Source organism: Desmodus rotundus, chromosome 3 (genome assembly GCF_022682495.2).
Source record: "Desmodus rotundus isolate HL8 chromosome 3, HLdesRot8A.1, whole genome shotgun sequence".
NCBI lineage: Eukaryota > Metazoa > Chordata > Mammalia > Chiroptera > Phyllostomidae > Desmodus > Desmodus rotundus.
The window spans coordinates 185,598,664-185,624,036 of record NC_071389.1 but is presented as its reverse complement, the minus strand read 5'-3'; the positions used below and the strand labels follow the sequence as shown (position 1 = coordinate 185,624,036).

General features: G+C 41.8%; 1 protein-coding gene across 1 annotated transcript in view; it reads right to left on the bottom strand.

Annotated features, from left to right (window-relative positions):
- Positions 1 to 1,283: 1,283 nt before the first annotated feature.
- SLC17A8 (solute carrier family 17 member 8) overlaps positions 1,284 to 25,373 on the bottom strand; it is a 41,820-nt gene continuing 17,730 nt past the window's right edge. Inside the window, exons 3-12 of the mRNA XM_024579375.3 lie at positions 24,670 to 24,788; positions 22,201 to 22,315; positions 21,035 to 21,122; positions 17,176 to 17,262; positions 16,693 to 16,832; positions 16,094 to 16,243; positions 14,992 to 15,124; positions 9,879 to 9,989; positions 5,179 to 5,306; positions 1,284 to 2,996 (exon numbers count right to left, since the gene is read on the bottom strand). Coding sequence (XP_024435143.2) covers positions 2,652 to 2,996; positions 5,179 to 5,306; positions 9,879 to 9,989; positions 14,992 to 15,124; positions 16,094 to 16,243; positions 16,693 to 16,832; positions 17,176 to 17,262; positions 21,035 to 21,122; positions 22,201 to 22,315; positions 24,670 to 24,788 — 1,416 coding nt within the window. The 3' untranslated portion in view covers positions 1,284 to 2,651. The remainder of the gene's footprint in view (positions 2,997 to 5,178; positions 5,307 to 9,878; positions 9,990 to 14,991; positions 15,125 to 16,093; positions 16,244 to 16,692; positions 16,833 to 17,175; positions 17,263 to 21,034; positions 21,123 to 22,200; positions 22,316 to 24,669; positions 24,789 to 25,373) is intronic.

The following is a 25,373-nucleotide window of genomic DNA, read 5'->3' as shown; positions in this document are numbered from 1 at the left end:
ATTGAATTAAGTGGACTTGGCAGGAAAGAGAGAAAGAGTTATGTTTTTAAGTAAGTCAGAGATGACTTCAAGGTCTCTAGCTTCAGCAAAAGGGTGATGCAATTTCCTGAGGTAGAAAAAACAGAAAAGGAAGAACAGGTTTGTTGGGGTTGGGAGGAGGCAGTGTGAAATCAAAATAGCAGGTTTCAAGTTGTAACTGTTGGATTTAACATCCACGCAGATATAACAAATGTACCATTATTTCTTGAGTAATTATTCTTTTTCTTGCCATGTTCGGGGTTCTCCAAAACTTTTATTCTTTAAAAAGAGCCAGTGAAACCTCGTCTCGAGAATCCAGCACACTCAGGCCTCCTTCCCTCCTGCTAGAATCCGTGATTTGCCTCCAAGGGTCAATCTACTGTACCAATGGATATTTGCAGCAAAATGTAGAATGGCTTGCAAACTGCATCTGCCTGGTGTTCAATTATAATTATCTGTTCAAACCAACCTTCACAATACCCATCAGACAAAACAATGTGCTTTTTAGTTTTTAACACCATGATCCAGGGCTCCACTTTGTTTAATAATATAAGGGGAATTTACAGGTACCCTAAATGCTTTGATTCATCAAAATGTAAAACATCTGCATGACACGGACTTTAAATGGTACAGCAAGTACAACTTGGGGCCACAATCTGTAATATTACCTTAAGGACGATCGTGAGTTTTTTTAAATAGAGTTTTGACTTTATTAACAGAAGAACAAGTAAAATACTGGCTACCATAAATTTCTCATTTTTTTTTTTTTACTTAGAAAACAGTACAACTTTCACAATAAATTCTGTGACTCATAGATGAAAATAACATAGCATGCTCTCCTTTCAAACGAAAGTTCCCAAAAGGTTAAAAGCTGCTGCTGATGATGATGGCTAATGTTTACTGAGCACTTACTACATTCCAGAAACTATTCTAAGGGACTTATATGAATTCGCTCATTCAAGAGATTTAAAGATAGGTGATAACATAAATTATATACCAATAATATAAAGAATATTATTTAATGGAGAATAAGGCAATTCTCTTTTAACTCAAAATTATTCTTTTTCTAAAATATGCTACAGAGTTATTTTTCTAAAATAACTTTTTTTTTTTTTAAATAACTGTGATGGTACAATTGGGGACCAGAAACATATGGGAGAATTAGGAAAAAAACACTTTATAATAATGAACTACATGTAAATGTATAACTTTTCTACAATATTATATTTTTCTTGTGAAAGTAGAAATAAAGTTTTCAAAAACAATGAACAGGAAAATAATTTTATTTTCAAGCAACCCTTTACATGCCAACATTAAATTTTGAAATATATTTAAAGAGTATCCATATTATTGCCTTATGCAATCAAATATGAATTTTTCAACCCTAGGCCCAGTTGTCCCAGACGTTTTCATTCCAGTGTTTTACTCTCTAACCACTGCTGTATTATTGGCTTCCCTGAATATCTTTCCAAATATGGTCATTAAGGACACATCAATCATAATTTTGTATAACTTGATCAACTTCTTAACATCACCAGCAGAAATGGCTAAAGACATACATTTTTCAAACTGAAGACTTTTTCAAGAGAATTTTACCTAATAAAATGCATGAGCTGATTTTTTAATTATTAAATGTCTTAATGATTTATAAGTAATTTGGGACGTTATTTCACAACGTTCTTGATATTAGAAAGGGTTGAAATTAGATAGCCAAGCCTTTGTTTACTTCTTCTTGGCCATTCTGACCAGAGATTGCTAGATATATAATCTCTTGCATAGCTTTTTCTTTTCTTTCTTTTTAAAAACCTATTTGAATCTCTCCTATAGTCTGTGACCCTTATTATTTAAAAAAAAAACAACAACACTACGCGTTCACAGAATCATTTGACTCTTTAGATCATACAGGAACTTAAGAGTCTTTGAATCCAGTCCCTCACACGTCCGAAAGCTCCACCACATCAGCCCAGAGGGTTCCCATCATCCTCTGCTCCTGCCAAAATACGGGGTCATGCACAAGACGACCCACTGCGTTTCAGTTTTCATTATTAAAAATGTCTTTCCTACCCCAACACAATTGCTACATATTTTGGAACCCACCCGTCTCAACACTGGCCCTGACAGAATGACCTTGGGCACGTCAACCTCATGTTGCTCTGGTTTCCTTGGTTGTGACATGGGGACGAGAAATGTCTGTCATTGTGGGTGTGAAGATCAAATGAGAATGTTGACAAAGCACCTGGCACAACACAGGGCCTCCATGGCAGCAGCCTTTACAGGAATAGGAAACCCTCTTCCACGCGGCTGCTCTCAGAAACATGGGGGCAGCTACTGTTTTCTCTCCTCCAGACCAAATATCCCCATTTCCTCCCATTTTCTTTAAAAACAAAACATGGTTTTGAGATATGTACATGTATATATATCATTTGGTCAGCTTAAAGCAAGCTCCATACCCATAAGTGTCATTGCAAGATAGTATTTCTGTTTTCTCTATTGCTGATTAAATCTTCTCTCCCCCTCCCCCACCTCCAGTGGCCCCGTATGTAACCCCCCGGCACGCTGGGCTATGGGCAGGCAAGAGGTACGGATACTTTCTGGTTGTGAGGTGAGGAGAGGGCAGAAGTGCCCCGCGGACACTAGGATGTGTCTGAGAAGCTTCCCTCTTCATTCTGGTAATATGTCAGCTCTTCCTCATCAAGGGTCACTCCTCTCCGTCCTCTCCATTCCTTCTCCTGGATTTCACAATTCTGGGTGGTGGCTCCATATGACATCTTCTTTTTGGGACTTGCAAAACTCTCATGATTGAGTTCCGTCTCCTCGGCTAATTCATCTTGGTCAATGATTCCACACTTCTCCTCAGAGAGGTTCTCAGGGTCGGCCCACTCCTGTTTCTCCCCGGAAGCAAAGACCCCATAGAAGATCACGCCACTGTAGTGCACCAGGGCAGCTATGAGGAATACATTCTGCCATTCTTCACGGGTCTAACCAAGGAAACACAGTACCAGTGAATATCGTAACCAAAGAGAGAGAGAGAGAGAGAGAGAGAGAGAGAGAGAGAGGGAGATGAACAGTGTGTTCTGGGACAAAAGTACCCAGTCACCCCAAAGACAATGTCATGCTTCTTGGAAAGACATGTGTCAGAAGCATGCCCAGGATCCAAACAGAGTTTCAGTGTTTAAAAAATGAAAGTTAAGACTACAATAAAAAATGCATTTTTAAAATCCTCACCTGAAGATATTTTCTATTATTGATTTTAGGGAGAGAGAGAGAGGGGAAGGGAGAAAGAGAGGGGGAAGAAGGGAGAAAGAGAGAGAGAAAGAAACATTGATATGAGAGAGAAACATCCATCATTTGCCTAACCATGCACACCCCGAATGAGGATTGAACCCACAACCTTTTGTGCAGGAGAAGACGCTCCCACTAACTGAGCAACCTGACCAGGGCTGAAAGTGCATCTTTTAATTTATAAAAATACTTTACAAAATAAGCATCATGTAAAACATACGCAGCACCATTTCACAGCTCTCTAAATATACAAATGAAGTTTCCACTCACCTAGTAGGTTAAATGAAACTTGCTGTAGGAACCCACCAGTGTAAATGTCAGAGGTCTCCTTCTTGCTTACTGTTGGCTATGTAACAATTTCAGCCATGAGAATACTGACTTCACTTCAATAGCTTACTGTTTATAATTATATTTTCTGTGTATAATACATTATCAGAAACAATGGGTATTTGTATTTAAAGTTGGGGAAGGTAGTATCTGAGATTTAACTGTCATGTTATAAATCTTACCATCTCATGAACAGAGAGGGAAAATGTGGATCCTATGCCTATAAAAATCTCCAAATCCCACCTTGCTTTTTCTATCAAAACATAATAAACATTACACGGAGGGTTATCAGTGGGAAAGGGGAGAGGAGAGGATGGGGGGAAAGGTACAGGGAATAAGAAGCATAAATAGTAGATACAAAATAGACAGGGGGAGGTTAAGAACAATGTGGGAAATATTGAAGCCAAAGAACTTATATGTACAACCCATGGACATGAACTAAGGCGGGGGGTGGAATGCAGGTGGGAGAGGGGGGTGCAGGGTGGAGGGGAATAAAGGAGGAAAATGGGATATAGCATAATCAATAAAATATATTTAAAAAAATAAGAAAAATTGCCCTCTACTTTCTTCTCCAAGAAGCTGGAAGAATTTCTGAAGTCATATTTGTAACAGGCAAACTAACTTAAAAAAATAGTTGGGTAAAAACTGCATAACATCAAAAAAAATCTTATTTATAGAAAGCAGCCTCCTGAAACCTTTTCAATGACAGAGACTAAGAATCCATGTGGCCTGTGCTTGAACTTTGGATGGATCCAGGATCCTCCGCCACCAACCCCCTTGGTCTAAATACAAAAAGGTTCAGCAATGACCCAGTGTCATACCCTTGTGGGGTCTTCGGAAAGGCCATTAGTGTCTTCTTTATTTTCTTCATAATAAGGAAGTAAACAGCACTAATATTTTTATGCTGGAAGATGTTAAGCAATAGATGGAAATTGGCTATAAAGTTTAAATACTTAGAATTATAAAACAACCTTGAGTAATTTGTTCATCCTGAGCTGATTGCCTCAGTTTTTTTCCTCTCTCCAGTATGGTGTTTGTCCCTACCACACACACGCCTTTTGTTTGTCAGGTCAGAAAACATGGAACCAAAATTAATCAGTTCTGTTGCCATCAATACACAATAAATTAAAGAAGAAGAAGGACCAGGAGGAGGAGGAAGTGAAAAGAAAGATAGAAGTGAGGGAGGGAGGGAGGAAAAGAGCCCTGGCTGGTGTGGCTCAGTGGATTGAGTGCAGGCCTGTGAACCAAAGGGTCACAGGTTCGATTCCCAGTCAGGGCACATGCCTGGGTTGTGGGCCAGGTCTCCAGTGGAGGGTGTGTGAGAGGCAACCACACATTGATGTTTCTCTCCCTCTCTTTCTCTTTCCCTTCCCCTCTGTCTAAAAATAAATGAATAAAAATCTTTTAAAAAAAGAATAGAAAAACAAAAGATGTTCAAATGACTCAGGCCAAAGACACACACATTTACAGGCTAGGGCAGGGCTTTGAAGTCTCAGGTCTGTGCGCTATTTCAGTCCTCTGATACTCACAGCCCACAAGGAGCCCAGTTACCTTGTGCTTGGTCATTGCGCCAACGATGAGGGGACAGACCATCCCAGACAGGGTTCCCACTCCGTTTGAGATGCCCATGAGGATGCTGGCATAACGGGGGGCAATGTCCAGGTGGTTGACGTTAAAACCTACAATGAAGCCCAAACGTTAAAATCAGGGTCAAGACCAAAATTCCAAATACACTTTAGAAAATATTTAGCTTCCCCCCAACTCTCATCAATCTAGGGGGCTTCTTCTAGCATGTGACTAATGGATACCTCTACTAATGGGTTGAGGATTGTCAGGCTGTGCTGCGCATAGCAGAAAAATGTGCTGTGATTGATTAGCAATGTCTACCACGGAAAATTATGGCACCTGTGACGTGTAGGGTCAGAACTCCAAAATAATGGTGTTTTAGAAAATACCAAAAAGCAGAAAACCTGGATTACATTTATTCAGAGGAAACAATCACATTCAGTGTGATTAGAATCAAACTGCCTTCTCATATGCTCCCAGGCCCCCCAGGCCTCCACTCCCTCCCAAAAGGCCACTCCAGGTAAGTTTGCCTTGGCCACATAGAAAGGGTACTTTTGAAATAATACAACTGCAGAGACATTGGCAGAATCCTCTGTAATTTACAAAACACTTTCATGTACATACTTGGTTTGAAGTCCATAAATTTGGATTTTAATCTTATTTCTACCACTTACATCATTTTTAGGCCTTTGTTTCCTCATCTCTAATATGGGGTAATTGTACTACTTAAGTCATAAAGATGCTGTAATATGAGGCCCGGGTGAAGTATGTATGTGAGAGCCCGTGGAAAATAACTAAGCTCTACTAACTACCACTACTATCACTATCACTAACTACCACCATCACCACCATTACCAGTATTGTTCCCGCTATGACACTATTACCAGGCAACGCTCTCCTATTGAGGTTTTCTGTCAAAAGATAACGCTGCGGGGAGTGGGACAACCATACCTCACTACTCACCTGTTTACCAGGAGAAGAGAATGAATGGAAAGCTTGGGGAGCATGCGGAGGGAAGGCAGGGCAAGTGCCAGGCTGAGGAAAGGGAGGGTTTGGGCCCTGAGAACCAACTCTACCAATATGGCCAGGGGTGCATTTTAGAGCGAGACAGGCCTGCCCCTGGCAGCTTCATTGACATGCAAACCTGGACAAAGGATTTACACTTCCTGAACCCCACCCTATTTATATATTAAAGATGGCATAACCATTCTTACAAAATTGGTGTAAGAACCACGCTAAACGATGTATGTTCATTACATGCCACAGACAGGTGAAAACCAGCATGTGTGTTTTCTTCAGGTGTGTATCCATCTGTCTTGTCTACCGCTATCCTCCCTGAGCTGGCAAAGTGTCTGGCACATAGTAGGCACTCCATAAATCATTATTTAATTGATTATCAACTTGAGCTATGAAATTACAGCAGGAGGTTGTAACTTCTGTTTCTTCATATTTTTGTTTTTCTTTGCTTTGCTTTTTAAAAAAATTGTTATTCAGTTACAGTTGTCTGCATTTTCTCCCCATCCCTCCAACCCACTCCAGCTGAACCCACCTCCCTCCCCTGCCTCCACCCTCCCCCTTGATTTTGTCCATGTGTCCTTTATAGTAGTTCCTGTAAACCCCTCTCCCCACTGTCCCCTCCCCACTCCCCTCTGGCTATTGTTATATTGTTCTTAATTTCAATGTCTCTGGTTATATTTTGTTTGCTCGTTTGCTTTTTAATTCTCTATTCTGTGCAAAGAACCTGAAAATAAGATTTAAATTTTTTTTCTAATGTGGCACATTGGCTGATTGATTTTTCCTACCTCCATTCAGGAAAAATTTTGAGAAAAACATTTTTTCTACTAAACATGCTGTCTCTTTCACATCAAAGTGGCAGACAATTAGAACACATTAGAAATATCATTATCTCTAATATTTCTAATTATTCTAATATATAACTCTAATATATTAGAATAATTAGAAATATTAGGAAACAGCTGCAAATTAATTAATCTTACTGTTGATTTCAATGTAATAAAGACTTTATTAGAAAAGAACCCAGAGATAAGAAGCAATTAATAAGACTATCGAGTATTGTATTCTGATACAAAACAAAGCCCAGGCACCAGAGTTCAGCTGAAGATAATGCGAGAAAAGCCATTTAGGTTTCTTGCTGCACAATCCTGGTATTCAGGGGGGGAAATCACTGAGAAACTGAGATATCAATAGACATTTTTTGTAGCAGATAAAAAAATATTCCTTGTATACAAGCTGGGAGAAGTCTGCCTTCTCTACACCAGATATTTCTCAAAGCAGGCCCCACCCATTCCTTGTATCTTTCGATGTCACCAGTTTCAACACTCTTTGCAGACAGATTGTCTACAATCGGTTCCTAAGTTGCATCCATCTTCGGACTGTCTACAATCGGTTCCTAAGTTGCACCCATCTTCCTCGGCATCCCTATCAACTCCTCAGGAAGCTGGCAGACAGCAGAACCTGAGGAGCTCTTGCCCGTGTGGCCATAGTCCCTCCCATCGTGTCACTGTCAGGTCAGACAAACTGTCTTCAGTCCCAGTCACTTCACTTACCTGGGCAAATTAAGACACCTTTCCAAGCCCCAGGGTCCTCACTGGCCAAGTGGACATAACAATACCCTTCTTGCAGGCTTGCTACAGGGATTGAATGAGACCATGTCCAAAAAGTGGCTAGCTCGGAGTAAGTGCTAAAAAATAAACGGGCAGCTGCTGTGATTTGGAGTATTGGGTTTCACTCCCTCTGACTGTGGCTTCGTTGGCCATCTGGGAGCAATATGAACCCGAACATTCCAGTATCTCTGTGAACAGGATGTGAATCTCTCTTACATCACAGGGCTACAGGGAAGGTATTCTGCAACATCCTACTGGAAACAGCCATGATTGTTCTGTTTCTACTACTGGAAGTGTGGACCACTGAGTAGCAGCAGCAGCTTTGCTGACGAGCTTATTATAAATGCAGAATCTGAGGCCCCACCTGGACATGCTGAATCAGAATCTGCATTTTGCAAGATCCTAGGGTGATTTGTATGTACACTTAAGTGTTAGAAGGACCAGGCCATAGTCAATAATAATTGAACGATAAGAGTGAATAGTTATTAACTTTGTTATGCCTCTCACACTGGGCTAAGAGCTTCAAAAGCTTTATTTCCACTAGAAGGTGGACTTTATAAGGACAGAATCTTTTATTTTTTTCAAAGCAATATCCCCCGTGCCAAGACCAGTGCTTGACTTGTGGGAAGTGTGAGTGAAAAATGCATGAATTACCTCAGTTCATTGAGATCTCCCCACAGCCCTAGGAGGTGGCCTTTCCGTCTCTCCAATCTCTACTAGAAGAAATTGAGGCTTGAGGATTCAATAACTTTGCAGTTTTTTCTTTCATAAATAGTAACCAGTAAAGAGAGGTCTCAAACCCAGATCTGTGTACCTCCATACTCAAGTTCTCAGCTGCAAGCTCCTTTCAAAGTAGACATTTTTTCCTAATGTAACTATGCACCAGATCTGTCTATCTTGGTAAGATGCAGCCCCTATTTCAGGGTGGTTTAAACCAGAGATTCTATACTTTTTGTTCTGGAACGTTACCACTCTGATTTTTCTCAGCAGCCTGGAAAGATGGGGAGGGCACAGGCCTGGAGCCAGGCAGAACTGCCCTTTAAGTCTTCCTTTGCCACCAGCTGCGTGACCATAGGAGAGTACCCAATTTTTCTGAGTTTCTCATGGACAAAATAGTGCTATCACTATTTGCTTCCCATTGTCATAAGACAGGCTTACTTTATGTAAAGTGTTCTGTAAGTTATCATTTTTAGTATTACAGCATGTTTTAAAGGCAGGAGAACAACTGAATTTTCCTTTTCCACCCGGTTTTGCACGGGGAGCTTCTGAAGCCAGTAAGACACGACACGACAGCACCCTGACCTCTCACAGCAGACTGCGTTCTGCTCCTGTACAACGGGGACGCTGGCGGCCCCTAGGGGAGCCGCGAGAGCCAGAGGGGTTAATACATACACAGGGCTTTGAACGGTCCGACAGAGTGCGCTCGATCAAGGCTAGCGCTCGCCATCACTATTATTATTCTTACTACCTGTCCTAACCTGTTTCAGAGAGTCACTTCCCCTCTCTGCACCTGCATTCCCTTGTTTGGAAAAGGAAGGCCACAGAGTAGACAAAATCTAGAGAAGCTTTCCAGTCCAAAAAATTTCTGATTCCATGACTAGATGTCAAATGAGCTAATATTAGCAGTTCTCTAGTCAGAGATGCGTCAAGGAGGGGGGTCGCTGACACTTTGTGTCTCTTACCAGCTCTCGGGTGTCCGTCTAAAAGCTATGGCATGTTAGGGAGGTAGGACTGAGGGTGGGAGGTAGTGGTGGGTGGGTAGGAAAATGGAGACAACCGTACTTGAACAACAATAAAAAAAATAAAAGCTATGACATATTTTCACAGACAGATGGTGATGGAGAAATGAGAGGCAATTCCAGCTTGACTGGGCTCCTAAGCCCAGCCCTCAGTGAACTTACAAAGTCATCCCCCACTAGATGAAATTCTTTAGCCAGTGCCTTCTGCTCCTTAGGAAGGGCCCGCCTACTCGATGAAGGTGATCCAGTATATTTTTCCTTTCTTCCTCCTCAAACTCGCTGGACCTACAGAAAACATTCGGAAACCTAGAAGACACTTTACCTGAAATAGCGAAGCCACTAAATCCTACAGCAAGCACCAGAAAGGAGATAGCCACCCCTTTGGTATGGGAAAAGCCAACCACCAGGAGTAAGGTCGCCTCCATGCCAAAACCTGCGAACGGAAACAGCAAAGGAAAAAAATGTCATGTCATGTCAGTCAGCCCAAGTTCATGAATTTCTTAAATGAGAATCTATTAATATCTCCATGGACCTAATTTTCAGTACATACTTTCTGGCCCAGTGCTTACAGTACTACCTGGGTGGTTTTGACTACATGACTGTGTATGCTACCATGACCCCGGTGGCCTGTGAGCCCTCTGACATTATCTGGTGCACCTTGAACACCAAGTAGTCCAAAGAGATTCCAATGAAGGCCCGGGGTGAGGGATGTTTATTATCAGTTGCTTCTCAGATAGTTGCCCCTGCCATTTCTAAATGCTAAAACTCCTTTATATTGCCAATGAGTCCCTTTCATTTACATGTTATGGCCTCTCACAAAAAAATAAAGTGACGATACTCTAATATTGATTGCTGAAAGTGACTAGAAAGCTGTAATGAATATCTGAAGCAAAAGCACAGAGCAAAATTCTTCCCTTTCAGAAGTTCGCCAAGCTCTCAGGTGTCCGTCTAAAAGCTATGGCATATTAGGGGGGTAGGATTGAGGGTGGGAGGTGATGGTGGGTGGGAGGAAAATGGAGACAACTCTACTTGAACAACAATAAAAAAAAATAAAAGCTATGGCATATTTTCATGGAAAATGCATCAGGATAAAAGTACTTTCTGTTCCTTTTATTCAGAATGAGTGACTCTTCCACAACAAAAAAAGATGAGGAAATTCTAAAGATGCTCCTCTCACAAACAAAAATAAAACAAAACCCATACACACACATACGCGTTCAGCCAACAGCAGACAGATGGTGATGTAAGTACCATTTCCAGGTATAAAGTGCCCTAGAAATGGAAGACAAGGATGCGTCATTCTGAAGACCACCGCTGATTCCAGAAGTCTCTGCACGCCTGTCCTGTAGGTACCTCAAAGACAACACGCTCAAATCAAGTCTCTGTTCTCCTGTTTTTTACTCATAAACAAGGCAAATCACCACCACCATGCTCTTTCTTCTTCTCTACATTAATCTATCCACCTGTGTTCAGAACCCAGACTTTAGAGTCAGACAGGCCTGCGTTCAGATTCCACCTCAGAATCACTCATTGTGTGACTCTGGACAATTCACTTCACCTCTTAGATTCCTCATCCCCAGAATAGAGCTAATCACACAATGCTACAGGGCACTCTGGAAGATGAAATGAAATCGGGTACTTAAGGTATTGAGTGTTGTCCCTGGTACATGGGCACAGCTCAGCAAGCGGAAACTGAAACCCCAACACAGAAATCTCAAAATCTCCCCCTTTGTTGGTGTTTAGCTAAGAACCTGTGGGTTCAGCCTCAGAAATAGCTGGCAAAACCAGCTTGCTCTGTCCTCCTCTGCCGCCGTCCAAGCTCCGGGTCCCACGACCTCTCTCGCCTGGACAACTTCAATAGCCTCTTCCCTGGTCTTCCCATGTCTTCTTCCTCTGCTCCGTGCCCCACATCACTATCTTCCTAAACCACAAGTCTAGTTAGCTGTCCCTTTGCTTAAAACTTGTGTCAAGGCTTCCACATTAGTAGTATAATGTTATATAACAAGTCCCTCCTGCTGTTCTTGTTTCATCTTCTGCCAGCCCTCCCATCCCCACTCACTAGCTAGCCCACAGACAGCCCTATGCCATAGTCACACAGGGCTCTTAGCTATTTCTTCATCACGGCGCTGTTTGATGCCTGTATGTATTTTCACAGGCTCTTCCTTCACCTGGAATACTCCTCTCCCACTGCTATTGTTCTTTTTCTGGAGAAATCTTATCCTTGAAAGTCCAATTCAAGTACTACTTCCTCTAGGAAGCTTTTCTGACAACCCTGGACTCACCCACCAGTGAAGCTGACATCCCTTCCTTTTCACTTATCTTACAGAACTTTTCAACGTTGCCTTGTAATTTGTCACTTGTGTTTCTGCTCCCCCACTAAGCTGTGCTATTTCCCAGGGGAGGTACCATGTGCACAGTACAGAGCCTGGCTAACATGCAGTGAACACTCCACAGATGAACTAATGCTAAGGGGAAAAAAGGAGAATCAAAGTAATTAAGTTGAAATACAAGCACTTTTTGTAAGCCTTGGTAAGTTGCCTACCTTTCTGAGTTCATTTCCTCAAAACTATCATAGAAACAGAGCAAGCAGCAATAATTGTTTTCAATGGACCTCTAAAGAGGATCAATAAAATCAACCAGAGGTGTTCCTTAAACTGTGGGCTCGATACCATTGCTACCAAATCATTGCCATTCATTTTGTTTCAGCAACTTAATTTACACATAGGGCAAAATTCTAGTGTTTTATGTACTCACTATACATGTTTCATATATGGCCTGTCTTGAATAACAAGGCACATGGACGAAGCTTCTTTTATCTCAATGTTCTCAACAAAGGTTGTACCAGAAAGTTAACAAAGACATTCTGTGAAGAATAAAACTTGCAAGTGATACACTGACTCATCTACAAGAAAAAGAAAAAAGAGATCTTTGCTAAAAAGTAGATTTCCAAAGGAAAACAAAAGAATGTAAGGGCCTAAATGGTCATTGTCTACAGTGAAAATGCTAGAAATAGGACCATATGTTTCAGGAGCTGAAGGGTAGAGTATGAACTTCAGGAGTAATCAAGAGACTCTTGAAAATGAACCCATTCAAAGCTAAAAAGGGGAAAAAATAGGATTTAAATGCCTGAGAAATGTTTTTATTTCATATTGAAACAACCTGAAGTCACACAGACGACTGATTCAGCCAGACTAGAATTTTTGACCTTAGTCACACTTTACATGACTCCAGAGGGAGGTACGAGGATTTTACAACTGTCTTTGAGGACCTTGGAAATGCACCCAGACTCAAAATAAACCAGACTAGAGCATCATGTCTTAAGGGGATCTCTTTGCTTTAAATGATTCTAGCAGCAAATATCTCTTGCTCACAGAAAGAGAAGGTGACTGACTACAAGAAGTATGTGATCTTTCTCCGATAAAAAGTGTCGTATATATGTCTTCTTAGGAAATACAAAACCAAATAAAATTCTCTAGACAATCATGCAAGTGCTTCATCACGTCCATATCAATCTGGCTCAGTCCGCGACGGCACAGAACTCTACCTTCATGTACTTCTCTCTCGTCTAGCATCTCTGCAGTTAAGCAAAGAGGGACAGTGTTCTGTTTTGTTTTGCTTTTTAAATTTTCTATGTAGAGCTCACTGTTTCTGTTACATCAAAATATAAAATGACATGAAAAGACATGTGAAGAGGGGTTTTTTTGTTTGTGTTTCTTTTAAAGATCAAATTGAGGCTGGTGAGATTCTATATATGCATTCTAGTTCCTGAGAAGAGGAAGAAGAGGCAGGGCGAGGGGGAGGGGAAGGAGATTACTCTCAACAGGCACTCTGGTAGGACTAAATTTTGAGAGTTCTCAGCAACAGCAGCAAACACCGACATTTCCGTGTATGGAGAAACAGTGGCCAAGGTGATTGGAGCAAAATTAAATATGAACAAGACATTCCTATAAAAGTAGATTTAGAGTCGACAGGCATTTGTCTTTAGAAGGGGTTGTGCAGGTCTAGTTTGATCCAGAATTCTCTTTCAAGTTCCAGGTTTAGAGGGCGCATACTTTTGGCCGTGGGAAATACAATCGAATAGCAGATATTTATTGAATGTCTCCTTTGGAAATCTTCTGTTTTGCCAGTGTTTTGAACACAGGAGGAGGGGCACTAACATACGTAGGACCATGCTAGATGCATGTCTATGTTGTCTCGCTTAACCTTGATAACGATCATCTGAGGTAAATATTATTATTCAGATTTTAAAGAAGAAGAAAGTTAGGCTTGGAGAACTTAGAAATCTGTCCACCTCTCTCTACTTCCACTGATACTACTTCAGTTTAAGTCACCATCTTCTCTTGACAGAAAAACTGAAATAGTTTCTTAGCTGGTCCCCTTTTTTTACTCTGGTGTTATATATTCAGTTATACAGATTTGAACGTGTAAATCAGACCGTGTCCCTTTTCCTGCTTTAACCCTTTGCTTCCCAACTGCACTTCAAATGAGACCCAAGCCCTGCGTACATCTACGAGGTCTCCCAAGATCAGGCCCCAGCTGTCCATTATGCCAAAATATAAAAGACAGGGGAAAATCTGTTCTTGCCTTTTCCAGGATTTTGTTTATGATCTGCCACTTGAGCCAGTCACCCTGTCATACCCTAGGTTCTTCACTGCAGCTGGGCTTAATAATCCCACTTGCTCCACAGGGTGGTTATGAGGTAAATAAGATGATATGTGTAAAGAACTTAGCTTCATGGCTGGCATGGAAAGCATTCAGTAAGTCCTAATTTTTAAAGTACGACAAGAAATAATGAGACAATGTAGAGTTTCAAAAAGGTGAACAGTCACAAACATTGTAGGGGTTCATGACTACCTTTACCTACCTCGTCTGGAAAATCACCCAAATTCTACTTTGTCTTTGCAAAATGAAACATAAAGCAGGGACTAAAGAAAGCAGGAAAGAGGATGCAGTGTGTGTGTGCACTCCGTGCCCGAGAATACATTGGGAGGAAAGAAGACCATTCAGAGAAACTGTTTTTCTTATGTTTCTTACTAAAACGGGTACATGGAGAAAGGGAAGGCAGAGATAAGGGAATGAACTACATAAGCAAAGGATTCTGTATGTGGAAAATGTATGGGAAAGATAAATAATAAACAGATTTCTAACAGGAAATCCTGTTGCTTTAGCTTAACAGCAGGTGAAAGAAGCCTTTAGCGGTTGCAGGTGCATATTGATTTACCAGCTAAGTTGTCATACCGCAGGTTGCACAAAGACAGGCTGGGTGACCGCCTGGCAGGCATGTGGAGGACATTCAAGTATCTGCCAGGGGACAGACTTAGGGGCTTTTAATACCCTTTCCAGTGATTGGACATAACCTCCAAAATACGCTCTGCAGTTCAGTTTCATCTCTTTCTATAAAAGCTGCTCTAAACCACCTATGAAATCCACGGTACCTCCACAGTTCATGATTTTTCTGACAGCAGTTGTGGTCAAAATTTTTCTGCTTCTTAAATAATCAGCCAGTTGTCCTCCAATAGGTACGATGATGGTCATGACCATGTGTGGCAGTGCCGACAGGAGACCCACCTGGATGAAGAGAAACAAAGAGCTATTTTTTGCTGTTGCTGGGACATGAGCTGTCCTAATTCCCTGCGCCCTCCAAGCTACACTGCCCACCACCATCACCACCAGATTTAATCATCTAATTATGTGGGACTCCAGTAGGCCCGAATTTTGTAATAAATAAACAATGAATAAGTAAATGATTTTAAGGATAGACCTACTTGTCTCCTCCACCAGATTGGAAACCCCTGAAGGGCGGAGATGACTTTCATTCATCACAGAGGCCCCAGCACCCAGCATAAGGCCTGGTTCATGGTAGTCAAACCCTCAGCACAAGGTGACTGGTCATTGGCGGAACCTACTATCACTTGACTGTGTTAGCGCTCCCCTGGTCACTTTGTACCCTGCTCTCCCCTGGTCACTTTGCACCCTGGTCCCTACAGCTCTGCAGGCATCTACCTCTGCCAGGCTGTCGCTCATCCCTTGGAGAAGGAGGCTTAACTCTTTCATGGTGATGGTTTCACTTTCACATTTCACACCCACCCTCCCTCCCTGAAACACAGGCAACCTAATGACAATGGCTGGGGAACACTGAAAAGGGCGCCCACACAAGGCAGGGATGGAGACAGGGATGATCTGCCAAATAAGCTTTAAGGTTCTTACTGCTATTCACTGAGTAACTTATAGAAGAAAAATAACCCCTCTCACTGTTAAATCTTTTTATCCTTATCTAATATGCCATCCTTGAGTTAGCTTCAAAAAACACGTTGAAGTCGTATTGAACATAAATCTTTAAAAAACAGCTTACCACAGCCCTGATCCTTACTAAGGAGAAATTAAAGAACTATGTATACTATGCACAGAATGTATGACTTGTCTGACCTCCAGGATTATAAATTACAAGCAGAAACTTATTTTAACCTGCAAAGATTTTTCTCAGTAGAAGCAAGAGATTTTAAAGTTCGAGAACATCTGAAGCATCTATGTGTTTACCTTACTTATTGCAAATCCGAAGACCTCTTCAAAATAAGCAGGCTGACTTATTAAAAGCAAATAAAAGGTCCAGCTTCTGCAAAAATTTGCTACAATGATTGCATAAACCGGCAGTGATGTGAAAAATCTTTTCCACGGGGTATTAAATTTCTAGAGAGTAAAAATATGAAGGGATTTTTAGTGAATACATTGACATGTCATTTTCTTTTACTTGTCCATTACAGTTGATATTCAATATTATTTTATATTAGTTTCAGGTGTTCAGTGTAGTGGTTAGATGTTTATATAATTTGCAAAGTGGTTCCCCCTCTAAGTCTGATACCCACCTGGCGCCACACATACTTATTACACTATTATTGACTATATTCCCTGTGCTGTACTTTATATCCCTGTGACTATTTTGTAACTACCAACTTGTACTTCTTAATGTTTTCCCATTTTCCACCCAGCCCCTCACCCCCTTTCCCATCTGGCAACCATCAGTTCAGGTGTTATTTTTCTTAAGAGGACAATGCACTCGGACAACGCACTCACTAAGAGAAATTCTTATAGGGAAGAGACAGGCAAGTCTTCATCTTTATCTCTCCACGGATACTTACGCTTAGACTAACCAAGTTGGCTCCTTCCCCTATACTTGTCTCTATATAGGTCCTCTCCTCATCGGATATCGTTGGATGAGCTGCCGGGCACTCATAGGCCTGCAACAGCCAAAACATGTACCAAATGATGCCAAACATACCTGCAGTTAAAAAACAAAGGGCTTGATGAAATGGTCCCATTTTCTTCCATCTCTAAATTTTTTAATTGTTAAAATATTCCCAAACAGTACTATGTTCAGCTAGGAAAAAGTATTTTGTTGTAGTTAACTGCTATTTGAAGAAAGATAATGTTCTGCTTATTAAGAAACTCAATTTTAATATAAATGTTAAATGAATCATGTATAAATAAGGATTCTTTTCATATGATAAACTTGGGTTAGTAATCTCTATTTTCATATAGGAAACTCTTAGCCTATCCCATTGTACAGTAAAATACCACCTCTATGAGTCACCCATGGGAACTTATGAAGTCAAATCACTCACCGTAAATATAAAAGACGGAGGCCCAGCCAATGTACTGCACCAGCACCCCCGCCAGGGGCATGGCGATCACTGCCCCCGCATAGGAACCTAGGACAAGAAACGATTGAGGGATGCTTACCACTCGTCATGCAAGCCCTTCCTACCCATTCGGAGTTCACGTGGTTGGGTTGAGGTCCAATCAAACTGGGCAGGAGCCAGAATGCCTCTGAGCAGAGGAACAGGCAAACTCCCAGCGTGCCTTAAAATAGGGCTTCCAGGAGAGAAAAGTCAGTAGAATGCCCTTGAACTTCAATCGTACCATGGAGGGATTCAACAAAGATTGCTCAGGCACAATAATTTGAAATTAATGACAAAATGTAATAAAAAGATGAGAAAAAGCTGAGAGAAGTCTGAAAAATTCAACCAGGCACAATATTGGGTGCTGAAGACAGCAAGCAAAGAAACATGGATCTACCTCACAGATGAGGACTATCACCTACGTCTTTAAAGGAGGCACTTCAAACTAGTAAAGGATCATGCTTTTGAGAATCTTGACTTTTTTTTTAAATCAGGAAACAGCTGACCGGCAGGATGACCATCCACCTCCTCACTTTGTAAACACTTAACCTGGTGAATACTTACCTGTGTGGGACCGTCTATCTCATCTAGACAAGATAAGGAAGGCACAGGCAGTAGTGACCTGGCTGCCACCGCCACCGTCTCCTGCAGCTCCGCAATGTCTGCTGGAGAAACAGGAGCCCAGCGAATTCCCAATAAATATTAACTGAATCCAAAAAAAAAAAAATAGCTATCTGAAATTTCTTCTGGGCTGTGAATGAAAAAAATTTTTGCTTCAGAAAAAGTGAGCCGCAAAAGGCAATTTTGTCTCCCAGAATGCAATGTCAAGGAAGACCTTTGGGCAGCTGGAGTCTGGGGACCTCAGAGAAGGGGATTAATCTCATCTTTCCAAGCTGGGCCTGACTGGCTATGACAGGCCCAACCTGGAATCCCAAATTTGGACGTCATGACACCTGAGGAAGTCTCTCAATCTCTCTAAACCATGTTCCTCAGGAAGAAGATGAGATGAAATCTCTGTGTCAGGCAGCCGACCTGAGGAGCAAATAACCCATGTATGTGAAGATGTTCTGTAGCTGTAATTAGCGCTGCATACAGACCGACTATTACCGCTACTGTCATGTGCAGAACAACAGTGCACTTTTTCTTAACCTCAGACTTCCTCAGAGCAATAAGGCAAGCACTCCAGAACATTCCAGAAAGAGAAGGTGGTCCATTGTGTGTATGGAGAAGGTGGTCTTCTTCCCCAAGCCAAACACCCGGGAGTGAGGGGCGGAAGGCTCCTGTTCAGGTGAGGCAGAGAAATGGCCAGGACAGGGAGGGCTGGGGATAACTGGCAACTAAGATGCACTGGATGCTTTCTGAGTGCCCAGCACTGCGCTGAGTATCCTGGACCTGTGATTTTATTTCATCCTCTTTTCAACCTGATGACATGGGTACCAGTGTCACCCCCATCTCGCAAGAAGGAAACCAAGGCTGGAGGGGGCAAGGTAACTTGTCTGAGGTTGCACAGGTGTGAGTGACAGGAACCCAGGTCTGTAGGAATCCAAAGCCTTTACGCTGAACTACTGAATACTTCAGGCCTGCCTCCCCCACTCAAAAATGCCCTAGAATTCCTCACAGCAAGAAGCATTCTTTCTGGCAGGAAATTTTATAACTTGAAACTGTCCTTCTTGCCTGTCTATCCAACAAATTCTTTCTCCTCCTTTAGGACATGTCTGCATGGAATCTCTTATCACACCCACCCACAGCCCCTGAGTTCACCCCAGTAAGGCACTTCACCCACATTGCCCAGGGGAGCTGACTGCCTCCATCCCTCTGTGTGTTCACCACAGCAGACAGAGGAAGCCCTCAAATGCTTTTTGAATGGCATGAAGAGTGGGGAATGGCTGAATGAGGGGTGGGAGACTCCCCAGTTCTGTCCTTACTCATTGTGAAATTTATATTTCCCCCCATCCTCTTTTTCCTCTATAAAACAATGCCTATAACTAGATGTTTTCTAAATACCCTCCCAACTCCAATATAAGAAACAATTAAATATAAGAACCAATTAGCCTCAGGCTTGGGTTTCCTTCTAATGGCATTTTCCCTTGGCTGTTCTTTGAAACCGAGGCCACGCCTTAGCTGGGAAAGGTAATGAAGCCTGTGACTTTGATCAGGTGCTTCCCTGGAGAGTCAAACCATTTCTTAAACCAACCCTTTTAGGACTATAAAGACACTAAGAATGGGGAGTGGCATTAGTCATGCTTGTTTTGCTGGTGAATCAAAATGAAATGCCTTAAATAAACCCTCCAAGGAAACTAAGGTCAAGGCTCTGACAATACTGAAGACCAGCTGGGGTAAAATCTTATATTTTTCCAGAGTTGGTAAGGTCAGTAGTGGGGGTAGAGATGATCCTGAACTGCAAACAGTGGACAGAAGTGGTTTCTGAAGACAAGAGACGCTAAAGATGTAGAGACATCTCAGCTGTGCACGCAGTTTCAAACTAGGCACAAACTGGGCACATTGGTGACTCTGTCACATGAATTCCAAGGCTGATGATGATGCTTTAAAAAGATAGAGAGAAAGAAGGAGGGAGAAATAAAAATATTCACAGAAATAAAGAGGAAATTTATTTCTCCCTCTAGCAATGAAGCACAGGTTAGCTTCTCTTAGAGAATGCACGTTAGCTTGAAAAACTAGACAGACCTAAGTTCTGAACCTACTTCTGCCGGGCCTTGTTGTGACTTGTGCAGCCCAAGTCACTTCTGTCTTCCTGAGCCCTTTCCCCCTAAAAAAAACCTAAAAATATATTATACAACTGTGTGGACGGGGGAGCACGTGCTGTCCTTGTTCAATTGTTGATTGGCATCTAGGAAGGCCTTTCAGAACGCACACTACTCTCAGAGATACGGAGGGGCAGCCCCAAAGGCATGGCTCAGAGTGAGGCAACCTTGGCAAGTGAAGCCTGGAGACCCAGAAATTAAAGTCACATCACTACTTAAGAGCCACTACTTCACTGTCGGGTAAGGTGAATGGTCTCCACTTCATTTTATCTGGAATGTAATCGTGAAAATTAGTTAAAGGGTCTCTAGGACAATGTATACATAGTAGCGAGTAAGTGAATAGTAGTGAGGCAAGTTCTGAATCAAGACTCAGGTGCTCTAGCTCCAGCTCCATGACTTGGTAGCTATGTGAACTTGGCCAAGTTACTGAACTTTAGTTTCGGTTCAATAAAACTAAACTTTACATTTTAATCTCAGTTTCTCTATCTCTAAAAAATAGGAGCGGGGGCTTAATGATTCTCTCTCTTTGGCTTTTGACTCTGGCAAATATCACTTGATGGATAATCCAACTACCACTTCCAACTCCTTCCTTTTTATCTGCTGCTCCTAATGATGCTGCAAAAACTAGGCTCTTGCTTTCCTAGCCTTCTCTGTGGTAAGTAAAGCATATGACACACATAGGACCAAGGAACTATAAGTGGAAGCCTGCTGGGGGGGGGGGGGTTGGAAAAGTTTCTACTTTTCCAATAAATGGAACAGATGTGTGTAGGATACCCATTCCCCCTTCTTCCTGCCTTAAATGTGGACTTGATGCCTGGAGCTGTGACAGCCATCATGTGGTCATGAGGAACAAGTATGAGAGGAAAAAGCTATCACAGGACCGTGGAGCAGGAAGTCAGAACATAGGTAGGCCTGATGGATCATTGGGCAGCAGAAGCAACACCAGCAACCACTCACCTTCGGACTTCTGTGCAGTGGGATCTTCACTTGAAGCCGAAAGCATTCCTAAATGAAACTTGTTGTGATTCTAATACACTTACCACAAAAAGAGGTCGTGGCCAGTCGGCTTCTCTCCAAAGGTGGTGCCCACTTACTCCACATCCCGTGGCAGGCTGGGTAGGTCACACCCTGGCAAAATGGTTGGAAATAGATTATTTGATTTGACTCCAGTTTTGGTTTGTGTTTAAAATGCGGATCCTGAGTCTTTAACACAGGCTACAATAAAACACCCAGTTTATAGATACTAAATAGCATGCTATTTTGACTGACAGCACAGATGCTCAAACTGGAATGTCACTTCAAATGTAAGCATGGGGGGAAGTGGGGGAGAGGGCCTTTGTATTTCATTTTATACAGAATGTCCCCATAGAAAGGGACTTCCGCAACCAGCTGGTCCATCCTTTCATTTCAAGATACAGAACCTGAGGCTTAGAGCCATTGAGTAACTAGACGAATCTTCATGGCTGCAATACGATGTTCTTTCCACCATATCAGTGTTTTCAAAAATGTGGTACACATCACTCTAGTGAGGCCAGAGTTGGATTTGAGGTGCCATAACAACCTACACTTTTTAATGTAATTGTGACATATGTATGCTACCATGCTTCAGAAAAAATGTAACTAGCACAGGAAACCCATGATCTCAAAGATATAATTGATTACAATGAGGTTCTGTGTTTTTACATTGTTTGGAACATAGGTATGAAGATTTGCTAACATACTTTCTTCAGCTACTTTTGCACCACATTGGCAAAGGGGAGTAGTTGGCAAAGTCCCCTGGCTGTATTATGCTACCAAGTTAAATCTCAGCATAAGACTATACTCTTGAAAATCTACAGATTTATTAATAAAGTCATTTAAATTCTTTCAGTGGGAAGAGCCCTTGCCATATGAACTGTAGGTCTGGGGCTTCAGTTTCATCATTAAATGAAAAGCATTAGATTAGATCATCTCCAAGATCTTTCCTTCTTCAGCTAAAATTCTGCACTCTATGAAATGGTCTTTTATTGTGTTTGAATTTGGAATTACATGTGGTTTTTAAAATAAAGTATTCAAAACTGTAGTCAGAACCAGAGAGTTAACCACAACCATACAAGGTGGAAGATAGGAAAACTGAGTAAAAGGAGTCTTCTTCAGAAGCTGGATTTCCTAAAGGATCACACTGTCTCCAGTGACGTCAGAAACAGTTAAGGAAAGAACCTCCTACCTCCACTAGACCTTGCAGAATTCTGACACACATGACGCAGCTGTAATGCACTCTGGCTGCAGAAGGAATGACCATGTTCAAGGTCGATGTTAAGAAGATGGCGGCTCCAAAAACCCTGAGGGACCAAAACACTGTGTTATTGGGCACGCCTGTTCATGGGTGTGGCACTTCAGTTAAGTAGCAGAAACGAACCTAACAGTTCATGGCACATCACTATGGAAATTAACAGAATGAAAAATAGATGGGTTACAGTCTGGTGCGTCCCATCCGAGACTGCTGGGCTGCTTCGACTTCCAAGCTCCAGTGCCTGGACCAATCATGGGCATGTTTTTGGCAATACAGGGATGTCCTGCCCAGATGAGGTCCTGACACTGGAGATTGACCAGCATGAGGTGAGCTTGCTGGAGACCCACCATTCTGCTTGGTTCTACCCAACTGACAAATTCTGACTATTACATTGTGACTTGTGCACTTTTGGGTTGTGTCTCCTGCCTCACGGTTCTGCTCTCACTTTACCAGGAGGGGATACAGACCATCTGAGAAGCATGCTGTGCCCTGGGACCAGCCACGCACAAGACAGACTGTGTGCCTGTCTCAGCCCCCAACTCTCTGCCCCGTGCCACCTGCCTTCTCCTCCCTGCCTTGACCAGCGTGTCCTGGGGAAAGAGCACAGGCAGCATTTTCTTCCTTTCTCACACACGTTAATGATGCTTCAGCCCAGTTCACAGGCTGAGAAATTATGCATGATTTCTTTTTTGGACAGAAGTGTAAGAAGTAACCCCAGAGACCACAGAAGCCAAAATTTTATCACTTTTTAAAAAGAATATAATAGGTAAGTGACAATAACACAGGACACAAATTAGATAAGAACATAAATAAGTACAGTCATATGTACTGAGATCTTATGGTAGTGACTTTTAAACTGTTTTTACCTTGACCAATAGAACAAAATATATTTTATATTGCAACCCAATACATCCTCATACACACAAATGTAACTGAAAGAAGTTTCAAAAACCAAAACTTAAATGTGTAATGAGCTATTTTTTATTCTATTTAATTATCTTCTCTTCTATTTATCTCTCTCTTTTAGAAAATGCTCATTGGTAAATAATTATTTTGATTTTATTACTATCTAAAGACAAGTTTTACAATTTGAAAAACAGTGGTTTAGCCCTGGCCAGTGTGGCCCAGTTGGTTGGGCATCATCCTGCAAAGCAAAAAGTCACAGGTTCAATTCCTGTCCAGGGCACATGCCTGGGTTGCTGGTTCAGCCTGGACAGGGAGTGTAGGACAGGCAACTGATCGGTGTTTCTCTCTCACATTGATGTTTCTCTCTCTCTTTCTCCCTCCCGCCCCCTCTCTCCAAAAATAAATAAATAAAAATCTTTATTTAAAAACAAACAAACAGAAAAAACCCCACTGGCCCTGGCTGGTGTAGCTCAGTGGATTGAGCACGGGCTGTGAAACAAAAGGTTGCCGGTTTGATTCCCAGTCATGCCTGGGTTGCAGGCCAGGTTGGGGGCGCACAAGAGGCAACCACACACTGCTGCCTTCTTTGTCTTTCCCTTCCCCTCTCTAAAAATAAATAAGTGAAATCTTTAAAAAAATGTTCTTTGAAAAAAAATAAAAACAATGCTTATCAAATGCATACTTCACAAAATCCACAGACATAAAGTCACACAGGACACACAATTGGAGGGACCTGGAAATACTTAGCACTCTCCTTTGCTAGAGCATGGACACCCTACCTCTCCTCCAAGGGCCCACCTTCTTTTGCTTGAATACCTTGAGTGACAGAACTCACTGCTTCTTGTGGCCCCTCATTCTGTCCTGCCTACTTTCAATGGCTCAAACGCCTGCTATGGAATCTCAAGGACATTAAAGACATCTTGCATTCTAGAGGCCAGACGCTACTGCTGACATGACAAAACTTGCATGGTACTGCATGATATTTACACAGGGTCACAGAATGTCCCTGGTCAAAACGAGCTCAAACCCAATCTAATCCATGCTTCATTTCACAGGTGTGGAAACTGAGGCCCAGAGCAGGAAGGAAGGTGACTCAGTAGAGATCACCAAGGGAGTTACTTAGGATCCAGAAACTGTTTCTCCTGACTCAGAGTCCATTGCTCTTTTTACTACATTATCACTTTAAAAAGATAGCCCTAGCTGTCTTGCAATATGTCAACCACACATTGATGTTTCCCTCTCTTTCTTCTTCTCTTCCCCTCTCTCAAAAAATAAATAAATACAATCTTTTAAAATTTCAAGATAAATTAGATGAAATAAAAAGAGACTCTTAAGGACAGCATCACATGGGACTGATATCTGTGAATCACATCTATTGGAATGGCTCCTATCTTTCATTCTGCACCCCAAAACTGAGAGCCAGCTCTGCAGACTTGGTAGAAGTTCAAAGCCATGCTATGGTCCATGGATCACTCATGTTATATACATACATCTTACCTGTTAGCAGCAAACTTGTTTGAAATGAAACCACCTGGAATTTGTGTCACGATATAACCCCAGAAAAAAGATCCATGGATAAAACCCACTGTCTCTGGATCCCAGTTAAACTGTGCCATCTGAAAAATGAGAAGTCAGATACAATTGTGTTCGTCAGAAAGCACTTGACCACCATTTTTAACTGATGATTCTACATAATAACCCCACCAGTTCCTTCTTTCCTTTCTTTATTCAACAATTATTTATGGAGGGCTTCTTGTGTGCTTGGGACACAGCAGTGAACACAGCAAAGTACCTACTGTAAAGGAACTCACCTTGTAGTAAGAGATTGTGCTCAAATTTGAATATATGGATGTGTTTAAATATAAATATATATAATATATACTATATATCAAAAGGAAATGATACATATATATGGTGTGTGCATATATATACATATACATACTATATATATACCATATATATACCATATATATGCCAAATATATATATATACCACATACCAAATAAAATGTGTACACACACACACACACACACACACGAGACCTGTCTGGGAAAAGTCCAACCATTGTTAACATAATGAGAACAGTCTGAGCAACATCAATGTAACCTGGCAGCCAAGGAGAGTGGACTAGAATGCACATGTGTGAACAATGATAACTTCACTATACTAGCCATTGAGTGAGCATGTGTACTGTGCGACCG